Source organism: Anser anser, assembly GCF_964211835.1.
Source record: "Anser anser genome assembly, chromosome: 2".
Classification (NCBI taxonomy): Eukaryota; Metazoa; Chordata; class Aves; order Anseriformes; family Anatidae; genus Anser; species Anser anser.
This window is the reverse complement of record NC_139721.1, coordinates 43,048,977-43,070,954: the sequence shown is the minus strand read 5'-3', so window position 1 is coordinate 43,070,954 and position 21,978 is coordinate 43,048,977. Positions and strand designations below refer to the sequence as shown.

The 21,978-nt window shown below is 34.9% G+C and overlaps 1 protein-coding gene across 1 annotated transcript in view; it reads left to right on the top strand.

The window, feature by feature from the left end:
* The window catches only part of SNTG1 (syntrophin gamma 1), a 373,437-nt gene extending 351,924 nt beyond the window's left edge, over window positions 1-21,513 (top strand). The window contains exons 17-18 of the mRNA XM_083823020.1: window positions 8,789-8,899; window positions 17,480-21,513. Coding sequence (XP_083679146.1) covers window positions 8,789-8,899; window positions 17,480-17,638 — 270 coding nt within the window. The 3' untranslated portion in view covers window positions 17,639-21,513. The remainder of the gene's footprint in view (window positions 1-8,788; window positions 8,900-17,479) is intronic.
* Window positions 21,514-21,978: the final 465 nt, after the last annotated feature.

Sequence of the window (21,978 nt, the reverse complement as noted above, 5' to 3'; positions counted from 1 at the left end):
ACTCCCATTTTTAGAAAGGGTATAAAGGAGGACCTGGGGAACTACAGACTGGTGAGCCTCACCTCTGTGCCTGGGAAAATCAAGGAACAGATCTTCCTGGAAGCAATGTCAAGGCAAGTGCAAAGAGGTGATCCAAGACAGCCAGCATGGCTTCACCAAAGGCAAATCATGCCTGACCAATCTGGTGGCCTTCTATGATGGAGTAACTTCGTCAGTTGTCAAGGGAAGACTGACTGATGTCATCCACCTGAACTTGTGCAAGGCATGAAGCCTTGACATGGTACCACATGACATCCTGATCTCCGAATTGGAGAGGTACGGTTTTGATGGGTAGACCAGTCACTGGATAAGGAATTGGCTTGAAAGCTGCACCCAGAGTCAATGGCTTTATGTCCAGCTGGAGGCAGGTGGTGTCCCTCAGGGGTCTGTCCTGGGACCAGTACTGTTTAATGTCTTTGTCAATGGCATAGACAGCGGGATCGAGTGTACCCTCAGCAAGATTGCTGATGACACTAAGCTGGGTGGTGCAGTCAATACAACAGAAGGCAGTGATGCCATCCAAAGGGACCTGGACAGGTTGGAGAAGTAGGCCTACGTGAACCTAATGAGGTTCAACAAGGCAAAGTGCAAAGTGCTGCACCTGGGTCAGAGCAATCCCAGACAGGAGTACAGACTGGGAGAAGAACTCATTGAGAACCACCCTGCAGAGAAGGACTTGGGGGTTCTGGTGGATTAAAAGCTCGACATGAGCCAGCAGTGTGCGCTTGCAGCCCAGAAGGCCAACTGCATCCTGGGCTGCTTCAACAGAGGCTGGAGCACCTTGCTGATGAATAAAGGCTGAAAGAGCAGGGGAATTTCAGCCTGGAGAAGAGGAGGCTCCAGGGAGACCTCATTGCAGCTTTTCAGTACTTAAAGAGGGCTTTAAAAAAGATGGAAAGCAATTTTTTTTTGCTTAGGCAGACAATGACAGGACAAGGGGGAATGGTTTTAAATTAAAAGAGGGGAGATTTAAACTAGATGTTAGGAGGAAATTCTTTACTCAGAGGGTGGAGAGGCACTGGAACAGGTTTCCCAGAGAAGCTGTGGATGCCTCGTACCTGGAAGTGTTCAAGGCCAGGTTGGATGGGGTCTTGACCAACCTGACCTAGTGGGTGGCATCCCTCGCCATGGCAGGGGTGTGAACTAGATGATCTTTAAGGTCCCTTCCAACCAAAGTTGTTTGATAGTTCCACGATTCTATGTAGACCCCAATGTTATAATGACCAAATGAAATTCTTTGTGATGGTTTATGTTAGGTATGGACATATACATAGACTATGATAAGTGTTTTAAGAATAAGGTTTTGTGCGAGTGTAGCCACCTCAACAATTGAGGATGGACATGGATAGATCGATAGATCCAAAAGCCTAAGACTTGTTCAGAACAGAAGTTCATCTAACTACTATTCTGAAGGTGATACAATGTGTAAAAGTACTTACTCATGTGGCATTCGCTAACTTATTTTTGACATGATTCTCACAAAAATTGGCTACTCTCCAACCATAGATGTGTGCTGGTGTATATACATAGACATGTATATATACATATATATATTATATATATATAATATTAAATATATTTCTGTTTAAACTGACATATTCATTACATTTGTTCTCCATACTTTGCATATTTATATCATATCTTGTAAAAAAGTTTGTGTTTATGTGAGTGTAGAGTACGATGTACCTACCTATGCAAAGTGCTGTCTGCACTCCATCACATTTACTGCTCATTAATGTGGCAGTCAAAAATGCACATTTGTCAGAAGAGAAAAAAATCATGCCTTAAAGGACTGAAAATAAATTAAAGTGCTGCTGAATTATATGATGATGCTAGAACAAAGTAACAAAAGGCTGCATAATGGCCCACAAGTTGCATATCAACAAAGCTCAATGTACCTGTTTCCCTTTTCTCTCAAACACGTTACACACTTAATCAAAAAAGAGAATACACTGTAAACAATAAAGAGCATTGCAAATATCTTTTTTTTTCTTTTTTTTTTTTTCATAGAAAATGTCTACTATGTAACATAGAACAGAATTTCTTTGAATTTCGGTAGGAGCAAACCATCTTTTCTAAGGATACATACCTGAATGTCTGTCCCTTCATTCAGCTAATATACATACCACATATTGAAATAAAAATGTGTAAAAAAAAAAACAAAAACAAAACTTGATTTTTTACAAACAATGTTCATAAATAGAGAAGACAGAAGGGTACCAGGCTCACTTCAGGTTAAAGATTTAATAATGTAACTCTTGTGAACAAATATTTATTCCAGACTTAGAAATTGAAATGCTGAATAAACAGCTACTATAGCTTTGATATAAGCAGTCAAGCATAGTTCATACAGTCATGTTTCATACCTAAGAGACAAACAAACAAATGTTGGTAGATCATCCATCAGTACTAAGCAAATAAACTATAGTCTTAACATTCAATGTAACTTCAGTAATTGACAGAGCCAGTTATTTTATCAGGGATGACTTTCTTGCTGTTTTCCTTTGTCTCATTTTTATTCTTTATCCTCTGCATCCTCCTTTTTCTTTCCCCTTACAGTTATAAAGCCACAGTAGTTGACAAAGGAAATTGCCTTGGACCATAATTCTTTTGAAGTAAGACACTCTCCAGAGACTGGCAACACAGCAGAACTGAGCATGACCGAGATCTTAATCCTGCTCAGTTTCCTTCAGTTCCCTACTGCTGCTGTCAGTATGACCAAAGTGTCACTTTGCAAGGATGCAATCTTTCTCAATTAGATATGAGACAAATAGCCAAATTAAGGTGTATCCCAGGTGATCAAAGACCCAATTACTTTTATTCTTGAAAATAGAGATCCACAGGGCATCTGCACTTGATTTAGTTTGACTTGTAGGAGTATCATTTATCTTAGTCAGATGAGAAAAAAAAAATAGCTTGAAAGGTGTCCACTGAAATCTAGAATAATTCTGTAACATACACAGTATAAAAGTTTGCCTTAGAAAGCTGAAGGTAAGCATGACTTAATCAGTGAGAGTGTCAAGAAAAAAGAAGGCAGTGGTGGAAAATACAGCTCCAGTTTGTGAAGATATGAAGGAAGAGACAACAAATTCTTTATTAAAACTAGCATCTGAAAAGTGACCTCTGAAATTCACTCTCTTAATAAAGCTTGTTTCTTTATTTACTTCATCATTTATAGGTGGTCTGAGATGTAGCTTTCTAGCCATTTTAAAATACTGACAGACTTCCAGTTTGTTTCCAAGCATCCTACTGAAGACCAAACTTCTTTTGCTACTACATAATAAAAACTTTATTATTCATGTCAATGAAGAGTCCAGAGAAAATCCATATTTGGTGATGCACATTGACAGGTGAAATGATGCAGTTGCAGTGTAAAGTGCAAAAACTATTTCATGAGCTCAGTAAGTGTACATTGACTTCTTGCAAGAACAGAACTGGTTCACAGTGCATAATCCAATATAGAAGAGGTAAAATACTTTGGCAATAAACTTCAATGAAGCCATAGGACATAAATTAATTCTGTTCCGGTTGGAGACTCTCGTATTGACAAAATATAGCTTTTCTTCCCAGGTGCTGATGCAAAATGCATGTTAGTATATCCTTGTTAAATCATATATCTATTACGGAGTCACGGACTAGGCAGGCAGTCCAATTTCTATGTATATTCCTTGGAGTATGGCAAATAAAAATACAAAGATGGATATTTATTTTTTTATTTGGTAATTCAGTCGCTGTGTAGGGTAACTTAAGCCCCTTGACCAAAAACAAAACCGAAAACTAACCAACATTCCCAATCGTACCTATATAAAGATGCATTTCACAGTTTTGTGGTACAATTATCTAGAGAACCAATTTTCTTTCATTGTATCTTCAGAAAAAGTGATATCTCATCAAAATTTAAAATGCAGTTTAGTTCAGCATTCTGAAATGACAGCAATGAGTAGCAAACTGTCATGTGATACAGTCATGAAAATATTTTCTGAGGTCCCTTGCAGAATATGTGTTCTAGATTTAGCACCAGTGCTAGGAAAAGAAACAACATAATTTCCCTTCATCTCTGTGACTGTGGAGAACTACAGCAAACTGTTATGGGTACTGAAGTCAACAGCTTTTCTTCCATGTACCATTTTTGTATTGCATTGATGTCCTATCTATAAAACAAAAATATGCAGGCAGAGAACATCCTTGGGTAATTGTAACAAAATAATACTTGCAGAAAGTAATAGTAATTTTACTACAAATACTAGAGTAAATAAGTCCTAAATAATTATTTGTAAATAAAATATTTCTCATTAAAATGTTATCGTGGAGAATCTTGGTCCCAAGTATGTCCAATAAATAAATAAATAAATAAATAAACAAAAATCCTATTAATTTCAATGAAGATATCACTTTTTGATGATTTTTTTGATTACAGTAATGCAATATCAACTGATGAGAGGTCTTACACCTAATTTGTCAGCTCTTCTGCACTGTTCATCTGTTTGCATTACATTCTTATATTCTTTGAGATTAATTTTTTCAAGTGTTATAAAATGTAAAATGCAGCCTAAGTGATCTATGAGTAACAGTTGGGGAAAGTATGTATCTCTTTTGGTTATTTTCAATGTTACGCATGCTGCATACCATATTGGCTCAATGGGATTGTCTTACAATGCATTTCTCTCCATACATGGATGTAACTTTGTCATATTTTCCATGATCATAATGGATGTATTCAAATTGTGAAGCTGATAGTATTTTCAGTATATACAATAATCTCAGTCTCCAGTGTCTAAATCAGAGTGCTTACTGTTACTGATAAGTTCTGTCTCTAATCACAGGCTGAGATTTCCCTTTCAAAGGGAACTAAGGCATACTGATAAATAGTATATATTGAGTCCTTATCATCAACCTCCATCAAGACATGATAAGATTTTGTGCCTTGACTTCAGAGGTGTCTCAGGGTCCTCACTAGCAGTTGATGTCAGCATTCACCAAAGACTCTTTAAAAAAACCAAAAAACACTATAGTTTGTGCTTTGAAATGAATTGCCACTTGGTTCACATGTTAAATTTATTTCAGGGTGAACGAAATACTCTGCTTCTTAAAAATAGTATACACAGTCCTGTAAAAAACTCTTAGTGATGTAGGCTATGTGCACAATTACTGAAGATTTTACAAAGAAAGGAACAGGCTATTTTTATTAACTAAAAGAAACCCTGTCAGAATGTATTATAAAGTGTTGAGCTCAGTAACAACACACATTCAGACCACTAAATACTTCCATTACAAATGATTCATAAAAACTGATTTAAGAATAATTTATATGACACACGCTTCATTTCTTTGATAATTTTTCAAAAAGCCAACATGTTTTACAAATGTACTTATTGCTCAAAAGTCAGTCTATACATAAATATATATATTTGTACAAAATTAATTCAACCTAATTTAATTCTCTGAGGCAAGCACTTAGCAAACAGTTCTGAAGAATTGTGATGCTCAAAAACATGGAAAAATCATCCAGTGGTATAGACCAGTATCCCCAGGGATGTGTATTCCTTATGCAGGAGAATTAGCCTTTAAAATTAGTATTCAAAGCAGTCACAATGAGCACTGTGACACTGAAATAAGACCATAGGAAACATGAAAAATAACAGAATGTGAAACTCTGCCTCTCGTGTTTATGTCAGCAATGTATTTGCACATCTCTGTGAAACTGGGCATTTAGGCATGTAGGTCTTGCTTCTTCTTTATAGTTTGTCACTATGAGGTAGTCACTGAAAAAGGGTAGGTCTAATCCCTGTTCACTGCTTGAGCATTTTGCAGTAATGAAAAAAAACAAACAGGTCTTAAAAATGAACACATGAAACCACAAGAGAAAGTAACACAGGGTTCCCTAATGTACCACGTTTTAAGAGTGGTCTGACTGCTGGGTCACATCATTCTGCATCTTGTACATCTTTTACACATGAAATGTGCAGTTCTGGCCATGCAGCACAGCATTTAGCTTCTCAGTAGTTAAATGGGTCTTACTGAATATATGCTTAATTAATTCACCTCACTTTAGCTAGCTAGAATTTGGACATCTAGTTTAAGCTACTTTTTACATTTCTGATGTAACAAAGAGGTGCATACACATCCAGAGTGTATCAGGAGGAACTGGGATGAATACTATTCATCCCAGTTCAAACCAGGATGAAGGAATTGTCCTTCAGAAATTCTCTCTCTAGAACAAAAGAAATAGGCAGGATGACTCGTTTTAGTGTTACAAATATGTTGTTTTCCTGACTTAATAACTTAAAACTCACAGCATTTTCCCCAATCTTATTTTTATAAAAAGGTTCCTCCCTCATGTGGGTGTCTTTGGAAAAAAATGTGTGCAATTTGTTGAAGACCACTCAAAAGAAACAGATAGTTCTTTCATTTCTGAATGATTTCATGCATAGTCAATGGCCTTTTTAATCTTTACACTTTAGATGAAGAGGGTTTAATACTCTTTGCAAAGTATGCTGTTGAGATGTCAGTTCTCGGAACTTGTTTTGATATCCTGAAGTAAGAAGTGCAATCTTGTTGGGAGTAGTCTCTAGAAGGATTTTGTCCCTCCACACTACAAGCCTGATTTTGCAATGTACTTAAAAGCCATTGCTAAGTAGGACTCAATACTCAAATTATGCATAAACTGAAATGTGTTCCTGAACCATGCCTGTGGTTTGGTATGACTATGATTCTCTGTCATCTGAGTGAAGTGAGTAGCAAATGAAGTGAGTAGCAAAATTACATGGGAAATGCAAAAGTGTGGCAGTTCTGTGCATCCTTCATTTTCACTCAGACGTAATCTGAATTAGAATAGGCCAGGTACCCCAGGATTTTGACTGCCCAACTGAGGATCCTTGTTACAACTGCACCTCTCTCCTGGCCTCCCCATACATCAGCAAAGAGAAAGGGATTAGTACATTTCTTTGTGGTTCTCCTGAGATAAAGAGATGATCATTGACCTTTATGTTTCTCATTTAGGAAATGACATGCTTAAATAGCTTTGGTGTTCCTGTGGAAAGGATGTAGTCTTGATTTTCTGACAAGATTTGTGGAGTAACATAGGCCCGTAAAAATAGAGGTTACTATGTAGGTAGGAAGTATAACCACCTGAGTGGTATACTGTTTTTTGTTTGTTTGTTTGTTTTTTAAACTCATTATCCACAGCACATAAACAAATGTCATTATTAAACCAGCTGAAAGGAATTGCACACATTTAGAGATCAAGGAAGCTATTCTGTTCGCAGTAGCACAGAGTGGTGTGCTCAGGAGGACAGCAAATCAAACAAATATGATATAGTTTCACATAAGTTGCCAAATTCCTCTAGTTTATCTGAAACAGAATGTCTTTAACTCTGTTTATGGTAGATGAGAGCTCACCCGTCACATACACGTGGAGAACGAAAGCGGTGCTGAGCTTATTTTTTTACTATAAACGGACAAATATACACAGAATTTTTGTTATATACAATTACAAACTTCAATTTCAACTACTGGAAAATAAATCTTGCATTGTGTACTGTACACAGTTAAGATATTGTCCCTTTTCCCCGCCTCCTCCATCTACTTAGACGATTATAAATGTAGCAAACTTTAACTTGATGCATGTTGGAGATTTTTGCAGCTTATTAGCATAAAGAAATCAACACATCCTGAAGCAAAGGGACCTTCCTGTGCTCAGGAAAGTTGAGAATTTGACCTCTCTCATATTCTGTTCAATATCAACTATATATTAAATCATTTAATACATATAGTCAAAAGACAGAGATGGAAGTCTCATGCTAAGCCACTGAAAGGAATTCATTTACTTACAAACCAGCAGCAAAAGAATAAAATAAATAAAGTCCAATGCATGTGAAATTAATGTCTCCTAAAAGCAGCAGCACAATATGAGTGAGGATGACCTTATAATTATGTGAAATAATACTGAAATCACAATGAAAAATGCTACTGCTTCAAAATACCTGCAGGAGAAAATATCTTTTAATGAGGCTGAAAGTATTTATAATAAACAGCTCATTGCCACTTCTAGACAAAATAGAGTTTGAAAAGCAGTTTTTCTATGTAAATCCACATTATATATAATAAACAGACATTTTTCTAGATAAATTATATATATATTTTAATTCTATGTTTATTCTGTAGAGAAATCTGTGTTTTTTTCAACATGACGCAATGCAATTAATAATTTAAGGACTTGAATGGCCACTAATGTTTAGAATTTATGATCTGCTTAAATTTCTGATCAGAGATTTCATAAGTAAACTGAAAATGACTTCTCATTACAAGGTTTCCTTTTGTTATTTGTCATTTTAAATATGATATTTGTTTTTAATTTGATATATACTTTATGGAAATACAACTAGATTATTATTATTAATAACATTATTCCTGTGAAAAGAAAAAGAGGAATTTTGTGACAGGTTATTGCTTCAGATGGCTCGGGGAATCCACAGATCTTCAGAGGAAAAATCTTTGGCTTCTGGCGTGACAGATTTGGATTAAATATAGTTAAAGGGATTTCAGAGTACATTTCACAAATGTAGTCTGACTGATCTCAATCAGACACTGCTAAAGTATGCTACATTCATATGTAATATTCAGTTGGTTTAATTATGTACCACTGGGAGGTTAAAAGTTCCCCTAGAAGGAGATCAGCTGTTTCTATTACAGTTTACCATAATAAGTACACTGACTTGCTTGTGCTTTTTTTTTTTTTTTTTTCCTCTAGGCTGTACTTTGGAGGTACAAGTTTTCCCAGCTCAAAGGTTCTTCAGATGACGGGAAGAGCAAAATCAAATTCTTGTTTCAAAACACAGATACTAAACAAATTGAAGCAAAGGTAAAAACAATACATGTTCTCTTTTATAAAGTCAATATACATTAAAACAGTTATCAAAGCAGCTAGGAGACAGGAGGAGTAAATTAAACTAAATTACTTAAAAGTATTAGATCAATGTGTGCAGTGAATGAATTTAAAGAAAAACAAAGAAATCTGGAGGAATTGCTTGGATTTTTGGTAGATAAAGTCTTTTAATAAAATATATATGTATATTTTATTGATATATATAGTTTTAGACATGTTTGCAAAGACTATTAATCATTTTGATAAAGATGGCTGAGAGTTTGAATGCCCTCTCACCCTATACTTGTATCATGAAATGGTGCAAAACATATCCTTTAGTCAGCTTGGTCAGAAAATCCAGCAACGGTCTAACATTGTTTTTATTTCTCAGAGAAAAAAAGTGTGGATTAAACATGCAACCTGTTACAAGAAGTTGTCATCAAATCTTTGTGTCTGTGTCTAATTCAAAATTAGAAAAGTTGCATTTTCAGTTGTGCTTTTGATTCAGCAGTTAATTTACAAAAACAGTCACCTGAGATATTTATGCCTAGTTTTATGTCTGTCTTTTGAAAATAGTGCATTTATTATCCCAATATATGTGAGCAAAAGTGATCTACAAGGATCATTGATGACTGGAACTGCCTTAGAGTCTGAATCAGAGGTCTTTTTGGCTATAATCCCAATATTTTCATGATTCTAAATATTTTTGCTTGGATGTCTTTTACGCCTTGCTTTTGAAGCACTTAGTATATGGTTTTTCCTGTTCGTGTCTGTGTCAGAGACAAAATTGCTGAATAGATGCAACAGCATTATGTGAGGAAAAAGGAAATGGTTAAATAAATTGTTTTCTAAAAGGGCTAAAAAAACACAGCATAATAAGGTATACTAAGAGAAAAGTCATTGTATTTCGGGCAATCATGAGTTTAAACACAGTTAAGGAACATTAAGCGGCTATTCTTCCTTCCTTTCCTTTCTTCACCTAACAGCTATTTACTTGATTTTGAATGTTATACTTAATACAATAAAATATTTTTTTAAAGTATAAAGTAAAAGCTTCCATTAAATCAACAGCAATGAAGTATGGTGGACTGTGTCTATCAATACAATCATATTTTGCTTCTTCTCAAGGATAAATATTTTCTTCCTATTTTCTTCAGAAAATGTTTTAATACTACAGATTTTTTCTTCACTAATAGGAAACCATAACTTAGCCTAAAGTTGTAAGGATGATTTTCTGTTAAACAAACAATTGGAAACTTTTATGATGCTCCTGAGTACAGCTGAAGGATGAAACTTGTCATTTCTGTTTTGATATCTGTCTTGTATTCCTATTATGTTAATACAAGATTTTAGGACTAGCTAAGTTAATGATGCAATAATATTTCTCAGAATTTTCTTTGGAATCCAAGAGTCAAATAGTGCTTCTTCCCTTCCCTTCCCTTCCCTTCCCTTCCCTTCCCTTCCCTTCCCTTCCCTTCCCTTCCCTTCCCTTCCCTTCCCTTCCCTTCCCTTCCCTTCCCTTCCCTTCCCTTCCCTTCCCTTCCCTTCCCTTCCCTTCCCTTCCCTTCCCTTCCCTTCCCTTCCCTTCCCTTCCCTTCCCTTCCCTTCCCTTCCCTTCCCTTCCCTTCCCTTCCCTTCCCTTCCCTTCCCTTCCCTTCCCTTCCCTTCCCTTCCCTTCCCTTCCCTTCCCTTCCCTTCCCTTCCCTTCCCTTCCCTTCCCTTCCCTTCCCTTCCCTTCCCTTCCCTTCCCTTCCCTTCCCTTCCTTCCCTTCCCTTCCCTTCCCTTCCCTTCCCTTCCCTTCCCTTCCCTTCCCTTCCCTTCCCTTCCCTTCCCTTCCCTTCCCTTCCCTTCCCTTCCCTTCCCTTCCCTTCCCTTCCCTTCCCTTCCCTTCCCTTCCCTTCCCTTCCCTTCCCTTCCCTTCCCTTCCCTTCCCTTCCCTTCCCTTCCCTTCCCTTCCCTTCCCTTCCCTTCCCTTCATCAAATTAAAAACAGTACATAGTACAAAATCTAGATTTTGAAGAAGAAAAATAATTTCCATCAAAATGTTTCCTGATTTAAAATAAATTTGTAATGTAAATCACTTTTTAAGACTTGGAGATAACTTGGTACTTTATGGTACCTACTGTTGTTCCCAGATGAAATGAACAGAGCTTTATTTCTAAGAAATGTCATCTTTCTACCTTTTATAAAGGTAAAAGGTTCTACCTTATGAAGGCAGAATATTATACAACCATACTAGCATCCTAATTAACATGCTATCATGTTCTCTAGGTACTTCTATTTCTTATGAGTTTAAACTTTCTTGTTGATCAATTTGGAAACATATATATATATATATACTTTTATTTAGTTTTGTTAGTGATCAAAGTATAGCAGTTACATCATGATCAAAGAACATCAGATTGTGTAGTCTTTGGAAGGTGCTATGAGTGAGGACTTCCAATGAGTGAGGTGCTATAGTAAGGACTTCCAATTTTGTTTATAAATGAAGTATGTGGCTTAGTCTAAGAAGTATGGGCAAACTTCTCTATAAAATGAAGGAAAAGATTCTTAGGTCATATTTTTTCAACTTTGGTTACTTTAAAATTCTGTGGATAGCCCCCTTGTGTATCTATTGAGCATTTCAAATATTTAAAGCACTACTCAGCACAAGAGGAGGTGGTATTTTGTGGACTTTGCTAGCATTACAGAGCTATAGATATAGCTATTCAGGGAACTCTCTAGTCATTAGGAAATGTTAATCAGATTTTCAGAAATGCTTGTAGTGCCAGGTTTCATGCATGCTGTATGAAGGCTTCATTTGGAATCAGATGATGGGAATTTTCTAAAACATCTGTTAAAGGTTGTGTTGAATATTCATAGCCAAAGCTATCATCAACTGTTAAATGAAACTGTGTTCTGCATGTCCTGGAGACCCACTGTTATAAGGGGAAAACACAGGGTAACATTTTCTTGAGATAAATATAATTTTATGTGAGTTATATTATATGGAGAATTATCAGAATATAGTAGGATGAGAGCTTACCGTTGAGAGGAAAAAAAAAAATCTGAGGAACTGTTACCTCAACATCTTAAGGCTCGTCACTTTTGCATTCCCAAATGGTAACAAGGAAGCAGGGCGTGGCAGATAACTATGATGCAGCTCAATAAAGTCTCTAGAACTGAGAGTACTTTTTCCTCTTCATCATCAATGGTAACATGCTCTGTGCAGAACCTGCTATGGTTTGTGCATACTTGATTTGAGACTCCTGCTTTTTATATCTCCAGTGCCTGTTTTACTCCATCTCTGAGTTTCAGCTCTGGCATTGACAAGATGCGTTAATGTATTTAATGCAGTATAATCCAGTTGCACCCTGAAAATATGAAATGGTCCAGACACAGATTTATTTTTGTATTTATTTTTAAATGATGCTGTTTTCATCATATATTTCCTCCCTGTAAGAGTATGAATTATCAAAATCCAAATGCTTCTAGTCGTCACTATGTACAATGCTGCACATCTTGTGTATCTCAGCCCAGATATGTGTGCCTGTGTCACGTTGTGCCTCTGTGATAATATCCTTTATAGCTAGAACATTGATTCATGATCTAGAAAATTAAGAGTGTCAGAGTGCTTAGATATTTAATACTGATCCAAAATTTAGATACATTTGTTTCTATTCTATAAATACATTCAGAGCTGTGAGTGGGCTTTACTTAACATAAATAAATAAGTAAATAGACATGCAGTAGCATTTTAAATCTTAGCCATGCTGTCTTTATAGTTGTCCAAAGTCTCCTCTTTATTCTAGTTGAATATACAGAGCAATCACTGTTAATGTTACAAGAATCAAAAAAAATCAAAAAAAAAAAAAAACTTCTGAGAAAAAATGCAGAATGACATCCTTTCATCAGATTTTTCTTTTTTTTTGGTGGTGGTGTTTTGTTTTGTTTTGTTTTGTTTTCTGAGAAACACACTTGCTGCCAGATTTATATTCCTATTGTATTCCTAACTGATAGAAAGTCCTTTACTAACACTGAAACCTATATATCCTTTCATAGTTTTTATTGGGCTTCATGCCTGACTTAACAAAATTCAAAATGGCATCATATGCTATATATTTAGTTACTGTTTAATGAGGAATACTTCTTTTCAACTCAAAAATCATTTAACATGTTTAAACATTTGACTCATTCTCTTAAATAATAAAAAAAAAAACTTCCAATACTTCCTTTTTTAATTTTTTTTCTCTTTATCTTGACCTCTCTGAAACAGTATTATGCTACTATAAAGATGCATAGTATAGAATAAAGGAATTGTTTCCTTGTAGACTTGAACAATTTGAGTCTGAAAAATCTGAACAGTGATCAACATAGGTCACACTGGTGGGTCCATGGCAGGGTGCCTGGATGTAAACACATGACCTTGAAGGTCTCCAAGGTAAGGTCTAAGCAGTTTCTGAGACGAAAACCATTTAGGGGTAACATTAATCATTGGTATCCCTTAGACCTTCCAATCTGTAGGTTATTTCCCAGCTGTCACTCAGTAGGAGATATTGCACAAGTTTCCACAGTCAGACAGAATTTTTCAAACTGAGAGCTACAAAATGGAGCTATCGACATGGCAGAACATGCAGTCTACATGTCCCTCTGCTTTGTCTTTTGGGTTGAAAAAATAAACTCAGAAGACAGAGCTTATTTCTCATCTATAAGACACAAAGGGATTCATTTGGGCACCTTGCTATCTATTTATTTATTTCTTTAGCTATAGCTTAGTGATCTGTTAGTGTCTTTCCAGCATCATAGCAGCTTCCAGAAGTTAACAGAATCTCAGCACATAAACTCAGAGTACTCTACTCTTCAATTTTACCTGGCTGAGGAGTGGACCGCTGCAATGGAAACTGTTTTATGTTTTTCTGACAAAATGTGTCTTAAATCCATGAGAGATTCTGGTTCCGTACATATAGGCTCCCAAACATCACAGTATGGAATATATATATATATAAATATATATATATATATATATATAAATCAGGATTATTGCTGATTTTTTACTACATGCAATTTCCACTTGAATTTTGTAAATAAACACACAAAACAGTAATTTCTTTGTCCCATTACAAGGGCAAGAATTTGATACTTAGTAAATTAGAATAGCAATAGACCTACAGAATTGGACTGAGCAAAAGTATGTCGTTCTTACATTTCAGCACTGTAAAACAAAGCATGGTGTATATCCCCAAAACTACACTTCTCTCTGTGCTTTCACCTTTCTGAACTTGAAGGGATTTTTCACAGCTGAACAGTTTTCTCACCAAAACTTGGCCAAAATCACACAGCTATACTGTATCAGGTTAGCTTTTGTTCACAGACTAGCTGATTCCCTGAACTGAGAGCATTAAGAAACAGAGGTGAGCAGAGAAATCAGCTAATGCAGATCCATTCAGCTGGGAAAAACTACAGTATCAGTAAAAGAAGTTTAAATTTAAAGACCTTGCATTAATACTGTTTAATTAATAATACATTAATAGGAATTAATGCTATTTAATTTGCACTTGAAATTATCCTATATAGAAATATAATCTATAATAAGACAAATAGCCTGAATTACTGCTGTTGCAATGTGAACAAAATGCTTGCTTTCAAGTGCATTGCAAGGTGTCATGATGAATGCTTTTACCGTTTTCCAGGGTGATATTTCTGCTCATTTCAAGTATATTCTCCAAAGTATAATTTTAATTTAATCCTTGTTCTTAGCCTTGATGCTTTTTATGTGAGCATCACACTGCTCTTCAAATTTAGAATATCAGCTTTAAATGGGTTTTAAGTATACATCCTTCAGATTTTTACAGAGTGATTTCTCAGTTGCAGTGACTGCTTTCTGAGTTCAGATTTCTAAACTGCGTAGGTTTTTGTGTCTCAGTTTTTAGTTTCCCTCCGTCTTGCACATGGAATATATGTTTCATATCTGTTTAAATCAGATTCTATCCTAATATATAGAGACAATTTAACACCACATTTGATGAAGCATAATGACAACAATGTTGGGTGAGAGTAGATTGGTCAAGAGGAGCCCGAGAGGGTATAGTGATACTTTTGGTAGAGTAGGGTTGTTGGTGATTGGTACAGACAACAGTGTGGAAATTGGAATAACAGTAAATTGTATTATTGTACATGGACAAACAGATGGGGCTTAAGTTTGGATTTCCTTGCTTTTTGAGGATTCAGAGTATCTGCTTTTCCCTACAGGTGGCACCCTTAATAGCTTGACAGCATATTTTTTCAAGTTTCTTAAAGTTTGTTTGTTTATTTGAAGATGGGTATGGAATACACAATATCCTGCTAGATGAAAGTGTACTCAGACAAGCAGATGACTGATTAGCTGGTGTGAGGGAAAAAAATAAAATAAAATAGTGTGTGTCTTGTAATCAAGCTGATGTTACTTGAAGCCTCAACATAAACTGCCTTGAATGTGTGTACCAAGCTAAATTCTGTGATCACAGAGGTCCCTGTTTCATTCAGTACATGACATGATATGCACATTGACACTGAAATAGGAATAATGTTTCATGCCAAATAGTAATCTAGCATTTGTTGACTTGTTAGTGCTCATCTTTACAATCAAGGTAATGTGTTGTGTCATTACTGTCAGTAATAGTGAACCAATGGGACCTTCAGCAGCTATGCTGTTGTCTCTCACATTTTCATTGAAGGTCCATTGAGCAATGGATCTTCCCATTGTGTTACTGTTGCAGAAACACCTGTGATAACTGGTTGTAATTGTACTAATGCACTGTGAAAATTCAGTGTCCAGTAGCCATAATTATGATGTACATAAGAACTTTAAGCTAGTAGGATTACCTAATTGACTCGAACAATTCTCAGACTGTACTATTTGTTTTAATAGACTTGCTCTGTTGAAACATAAGCAAGAAGGTAGTCTTTCCACAGATAACACAGAAGTGATATCGTGTTCCGCTAAATTATTTTCTTGTCTTAAGCTCCAGTTTTATTTTTATAGTACCAGAAGGATATTAATAAAAAGGGGTTAACTGAAAAGTAATTTAATTTAAATGACTGATGTTTCTTGAAGTTCCTTTTTTTTCTTTCCTATCTATGATAAAATTGCTTATTTTGAAAATTTGAGTGGGTGGGGAGGAACCTCTAGCATAGTATTTTAAAATGAAAATGTCTCTAAACAGATTTTTTAAATGGACATAGGTGGAAGGTATGTGAAACCTGGCATAAACTTTATCTTCCTTATTGAGAATTGATACTTAGGACCTTAAAGAAGCTTGTGAGCAATTAAAAATTCATTTCTGAGAATGTCCAAAGGACATCCACTCTGATTGTAAGAGAGTTGAACAAAGCTCCACTCGTCTAGTACATCACTGGATATTCTGCACACACAGCCCTCTGCTTTCAGGCAGTTGTTCCCCTTGCAGATAAGGGACTTGTGAATGTCTCCATGAAGTACGTTTTACACAACATCTTCCAGGAAAGGTCAAGAGGCAGAAAACTGCATGTTAATGAAATTTTTAGAATTGTATCATTTGTTGTTGAATTCACAATATTATCTATATTCTTTAAAACATAAAAAATAAATTCTTGGCAAACATCAACTGGAAATACCAGTGCTGGACAGAAGGACAAATAGGACAGATATCTGTTGCTGACTTCAGTACAGAAATCTACATAGACACTGAATCAAAGCAGAAAGATGGCAACTCTGCACCACCATCCCTACAAATATATGTATTCAAATACCTCAGTATCTGCTTTTAAATACAGCAGGTGTTTATTGATTAAGTGTCAACACCAAAAACATATACTGAAGAAACCCTGAAAAAAAAGCGTCATCATCATGATCTCATTGATGAGAAAAAGTCAATTAGACACAAAGGAGCAAATTTATATATGTTAAAAAAATGTATTTTTTATTTATTTGCTCTCTTGTGGTGTCTAAGAAAGCCTCAGTTGAGGAGCTATAAAAAAATGTAAATTAAAGTAGAACAAGAAGGGCTTTGTCTAATATTGCTAATAAGTTTAAAACATGAAGTCTTTTCCTTATTTTTGGTTTAATAACAATAATTGCCTCAGTGAAGACAGAGCCAGAATAGCACTGTATGATTGTAGCACTTTTTAAGAATGTCTTAAAAACAACAACAAAAACTAAAGAATCAACATAGGTAAAATAATAGTTACCAGTGTGAGGTAACATGACAAATAAATGTGTCATATGTGGAATTCAACGTTGCTGAACTTTGTGTCAGATGCAAAATGTGCCAGATTTGTATTAACAATGTGAGGGGGAAAATGTACTATATGGTTGTCTCATTCCTTCTTTACCAGGCAGGACTTCATATTTCTGTGGAAGCACTTAATCAGAAAATGGTCCATATCATCATCCAAACAATTATTTACGGAATAGAGAGAATTCAGTCTGTAAGTCTCTATAAGGGAGAATTGTCAGGCACATCAGCAGAATTACATCAAGCTATTAAAATTATTTCTGTTTGAATCATGGTTCGTTCCTGGGTGTATGTTTGTGGGGTCTTCTTTTGCTTCATTTTAAATCTTTTTGTTTTCACTTCCAGGAGCTGGAGTTTTCCAACCTGTTTGCAGTCCTTCACTGTATCCACTCATTCTTTGCAGCCAAAGTGGCTTGTTTGGACCCTTTGTTTGTAGGCAGTCAAGCCACAACTTCTGCTGCTCCCACAACTTCTGGTACTGGCAAATTAAAGTATACTACTTGATATCTCACATTACAGCACTGCCACTTCAGAAAAAGATGCAACAATGTATAAATATTCATAAGATGTAGACCTTTGGTGAACCATGTACGTGGAAACCAATCCTGGAGTCAAGACATCTTGCAGCATCAGCAGATAGATGGTCACATCGGATCATAAATTCATCTCTGTTCTGCAAGACACCAGTAAATAATCCCAGCCAAAACCCCAGAATAGGATGGATATGCTTTTAGTATGATCTATTTGTACTTATATAGTGCTTTAAGCAACATTGGAAGCAAAGGAATAAATGATGCAATGAAGCACTTCAGTATTTAATAAAATTTTCAAATGGCTGTAATAATACACAAATAGAATTGTCATTTTCCTGTTTTCAGATTTTTTTTATGACAATATGCTAAACTCTGAGAATGAACTTAATACCCAATGATTGTGTTATAAATGACATAAGAGCAAGCAACAAGCATATAGTACATGGTGATAAGGAGATGAGCATGAAAAGGCATTTGTGTAAGTATCTCCTCAAATAAGAAAGCACTTTAAGCATTGTTGTAAATCCATACTTGTGTCCATACGTGAAGTATGGAGTCATGCTACTTTTTCTATTTGTTCTTTTATTCTAACAATAACAAGATATAGCCATATTGACTGGCATATAGAATAAAAACAAAACAAAACAACAAACAAACAAACAAAAACATAATCCTTCTTCCATGAGTAAATCCCTGTTCTTCAAGTGAAGATAATGTGATATGTATTTTATTTTAATTACAAGTTAAGTGCAAGTGTGTAAAATATCATGTCTGCTATTTACTTCTCAATTTTTTTAGTTAACTAGTTCTGTAAATCTGAAAGTTTTTGCTCACAAGACTTAGCTGTTGAATTTGTTTCAGACATAATCCACCTAATACATTGCTCCCATGTTTAACCTTTGTTCCACTCAGGATCTCAACAAAATAGGAGTTTGAATTATGCTTGAAAAATGAGTCCAATTTTTGAATTCTTAATAATTTCTTTTTATATATTGCTAGTAAGAGACAGGAATAAAAATAAATAAATAAATAAATAACCTGTAATGATAGAATAGGTGACAATGCATAATGTCTTTGTATATTAAAAATATTACATCACCCTCAACTACATATTATCCATACGAGTTCCAGGGTCTCATTTATTGATGAAATCTGAAGGATTTGTACACTCATAACTAATAACTTTATTTAAATATAACTTTGCAAAATAATTTAATTTTTTGCTATTACACACATCAGTGAAGATGGCAAAGTGGTGAGAGCACGTGTAGGATATAGCTAAAACAGCAAAAGAGGTGATGTGATTTTTTGGCCAGACCGGATATAAACTTAAAAAACTGCAGAAAGAACAGGTAGTGCAGAGTCAGTGTGTGCATAATATTTTATATAATACTTTCTGGAGTTTCTATTTATTATATTGAAATCAAAACTTTTTTTTTTTTCTCCTTCCCCAGTTAAACTTCTTATAAATACTCATGGAAGGTAAGGGTTGGGGATACAACCTCTCACGTGTAGCAGAAAGACAAAATTTTTCACATCCACTTTTATATATTAAAATAAGGAAAACTTCATAAGAGAAATCAGAAGAAAGGTTTTTCACAATGGGAACAATTCAAATGTAATGCAGACACAAAAGATGAATGAACTGCAGTGGCAAATTATGCATCTGTTTTTTTTGCTTTGCAGTAGAAATATTTGGATTTATGTGTGTGAGAAAGTGTCCTTGCAAAATGGGGAACTGAAGTAAAGCTGATAGCAGAAGATTCTAGTTATATACGTACTAGAATCTGAATTCAGATTATAACCAAAAAATCTGAAAAAATATTTTCTGGTAACTCTTTATCATTTCCAAATGACTATCAGTAGGTGCTTACTTCTTATTAGTACATCTCCAAGTGTTACACCATTAAAAATGTCTTATTTTCAATTTGTGATTCACATTTACTTCCCCTGCTAAATACAATTGAATAATGTCATTATCCAGCTATTAAATGTTTTAAATGTCAACAAAATACAACATTTTCATAGTTATCCTGTTTACATGAAGCTTCCCTTCATAAGGGGGTCAGATCCTGGTCTTTGCATCGCAAGTAATAATGCTGTGGCTGTCCATAGGATCTCAAGTTTGTTCCTGGGAGATTGTAAGTGCCAGAAGTTTTGAATCTAAAACTACAACATTCTAAGGGGTTTACTGATGGTAACTCAGGCAATGTCCTTGTCAAGAAGTCATATACTTGAAATGCAAATTTTGACAGAGCACTGACAATGCTGAAAACAGAATGAAAACAGAATCTGTTAATAACAGTTCTCCCCCTCTGTACTCCCAGATCATCTCCTTCTTGTTAGTGTGTTGCTGCGGCATTCAGCCATCCCAGTGTTGGCATATGCCAACACCTCAGTAATATGTGCTCTGCAGGTAATAGCAGAATTTAGAACTAATCAACTGCCAGTTGAATGTTTTTCCTTCAACCAGCTCATATGAAGTGCAGAATTGCACCACTGAAACTGAGCTATTTAAGAGATGTTTAATACAGTTAAATGAACATAATGCTTATCCAAAACAGCAGAAAGTATGCTATTGCGAATTGCAGTAGATTAAGAGATTCTGTGATATGAAAGCCAAAACTAAGTAAGTAAATAAATAATTTGCTCCTTGTATAGAACTGGTCTCATGCCATGAACTTGATAGGCTTGGACTCCACTAGGGTATCCTAAAGAACTCTGTCATGTATTTTGTTTGTAGAACTGCTATATTTATCAATAAGAATTTTTTAACTGGGCATTAAATACACAATATTTAAGAGACAAACACTAGCCTGCAAATTAGAACTGCATTTTTTTTGTTTTGTTTTGTTTTGGTTGGTTGGTTGGTGCTTTTTGTTTTGTTTTGTTTTGTTTTTTGAAACCCCACTTTTCAAAGAGCTGAACTGTTGGGGCTTAAACAATACTTTTAGTATCAAGAAGATAAAAGTGTGGTTGGAAGAGTGTAAAATGCCATAGCCTTGGCTACACGTCAGCACTGGTTTGTAAACAAGAGGTTTGGGGGGCTTGGGCACTGACCTTAGAGTATCCAGGTTTGCCCTCTTGGGGCAAATTGGTCAGAAACTCAGCCTTGAAACGAGGGAAAATTTCAAACAATGAGTTGTAGCTAATGCTGAAACAACAAAATTTAATTTAAATAGCTACATATTTCATTTAAATACACAAAGAAGATTCTGAATCATTGTGAATCTCATGTGCATATGTAAAAATCCAGGCTTTATATTGCTCTCATTTAACATATAATATATAATTAATACATGCATTTTGTAAGTCAACACAGCCCACTGAATATGAAAAAAAAAAAAAAAGCAGTTATAATGAACTATTGGCTCTTGCTAAAAATTTGTATGAAAATTAAAGCAAATATTTAACAAATAAAAGAACAAACAAACTCAAAGTGTAAAACATAATTTGTTCTCTATGTATTATATTCTTAAATAAGTAATTTAAAAAAAAATAGTCTTTATACTTATGGTGCTGTGACTATTGAAATGATGTTATATAACATACCAAAAAAACATACTCTTAAATATAACAAAATATATTTGGGTTTTGGATTTGCTTTATGACTGAAATTTCAAATAATCTGACCTCCACAGAACTAACCATATGCTAGGCTGTAGTGTTAACATAATTTTGTTATGAAAGTGTTGCAGATTTATAGACTTTTTTTCTGGATTTCATCAGTGAAATAATGAATACATCTCATTTCCTACATCTGTTTAAAAATACAGTTCCAGGTTTTCAAAAGAGATTTGCAAACCAGTAGCATGAAGGCATTTTTGAAATAAAAATTAGGATACTTTAAAATATTTGTCATTTTATTTTTTTTAAGTAAGTGCAGCAAGAATTTCGTGGACACAAACCAGTTGTAAGTGGATTATTTTTGAAAACCAGTAATTTGAACTTTTGGTTATTCAAACTAGAATTCATAAAAATGTAAAATAATAATATACAATATCAATATGCTTTGAGAGGAAATTACTGAAAAATATTATTTTCCAAATTAGTACTTGATCCCATGAAAATATACTTATTTACTTTCTGTGCTTTAACTTGATCAGCACATCTCAGTGCACAGTTAAACACAGGAGTAGGTGGTTGTATTTACTACATCTTGTTATTTTAGATATAATTTAGCTTATTCAATGCCTTAAGATGTTTCCTACATCAAGATAAATATTAAAAAGGCTGAAGATCTTTTGAATGTACAGGTGCTGCCCTTAAAATTCAGTAGCTTTTCTATATAGTGTTGTTTAAGCACCCTCT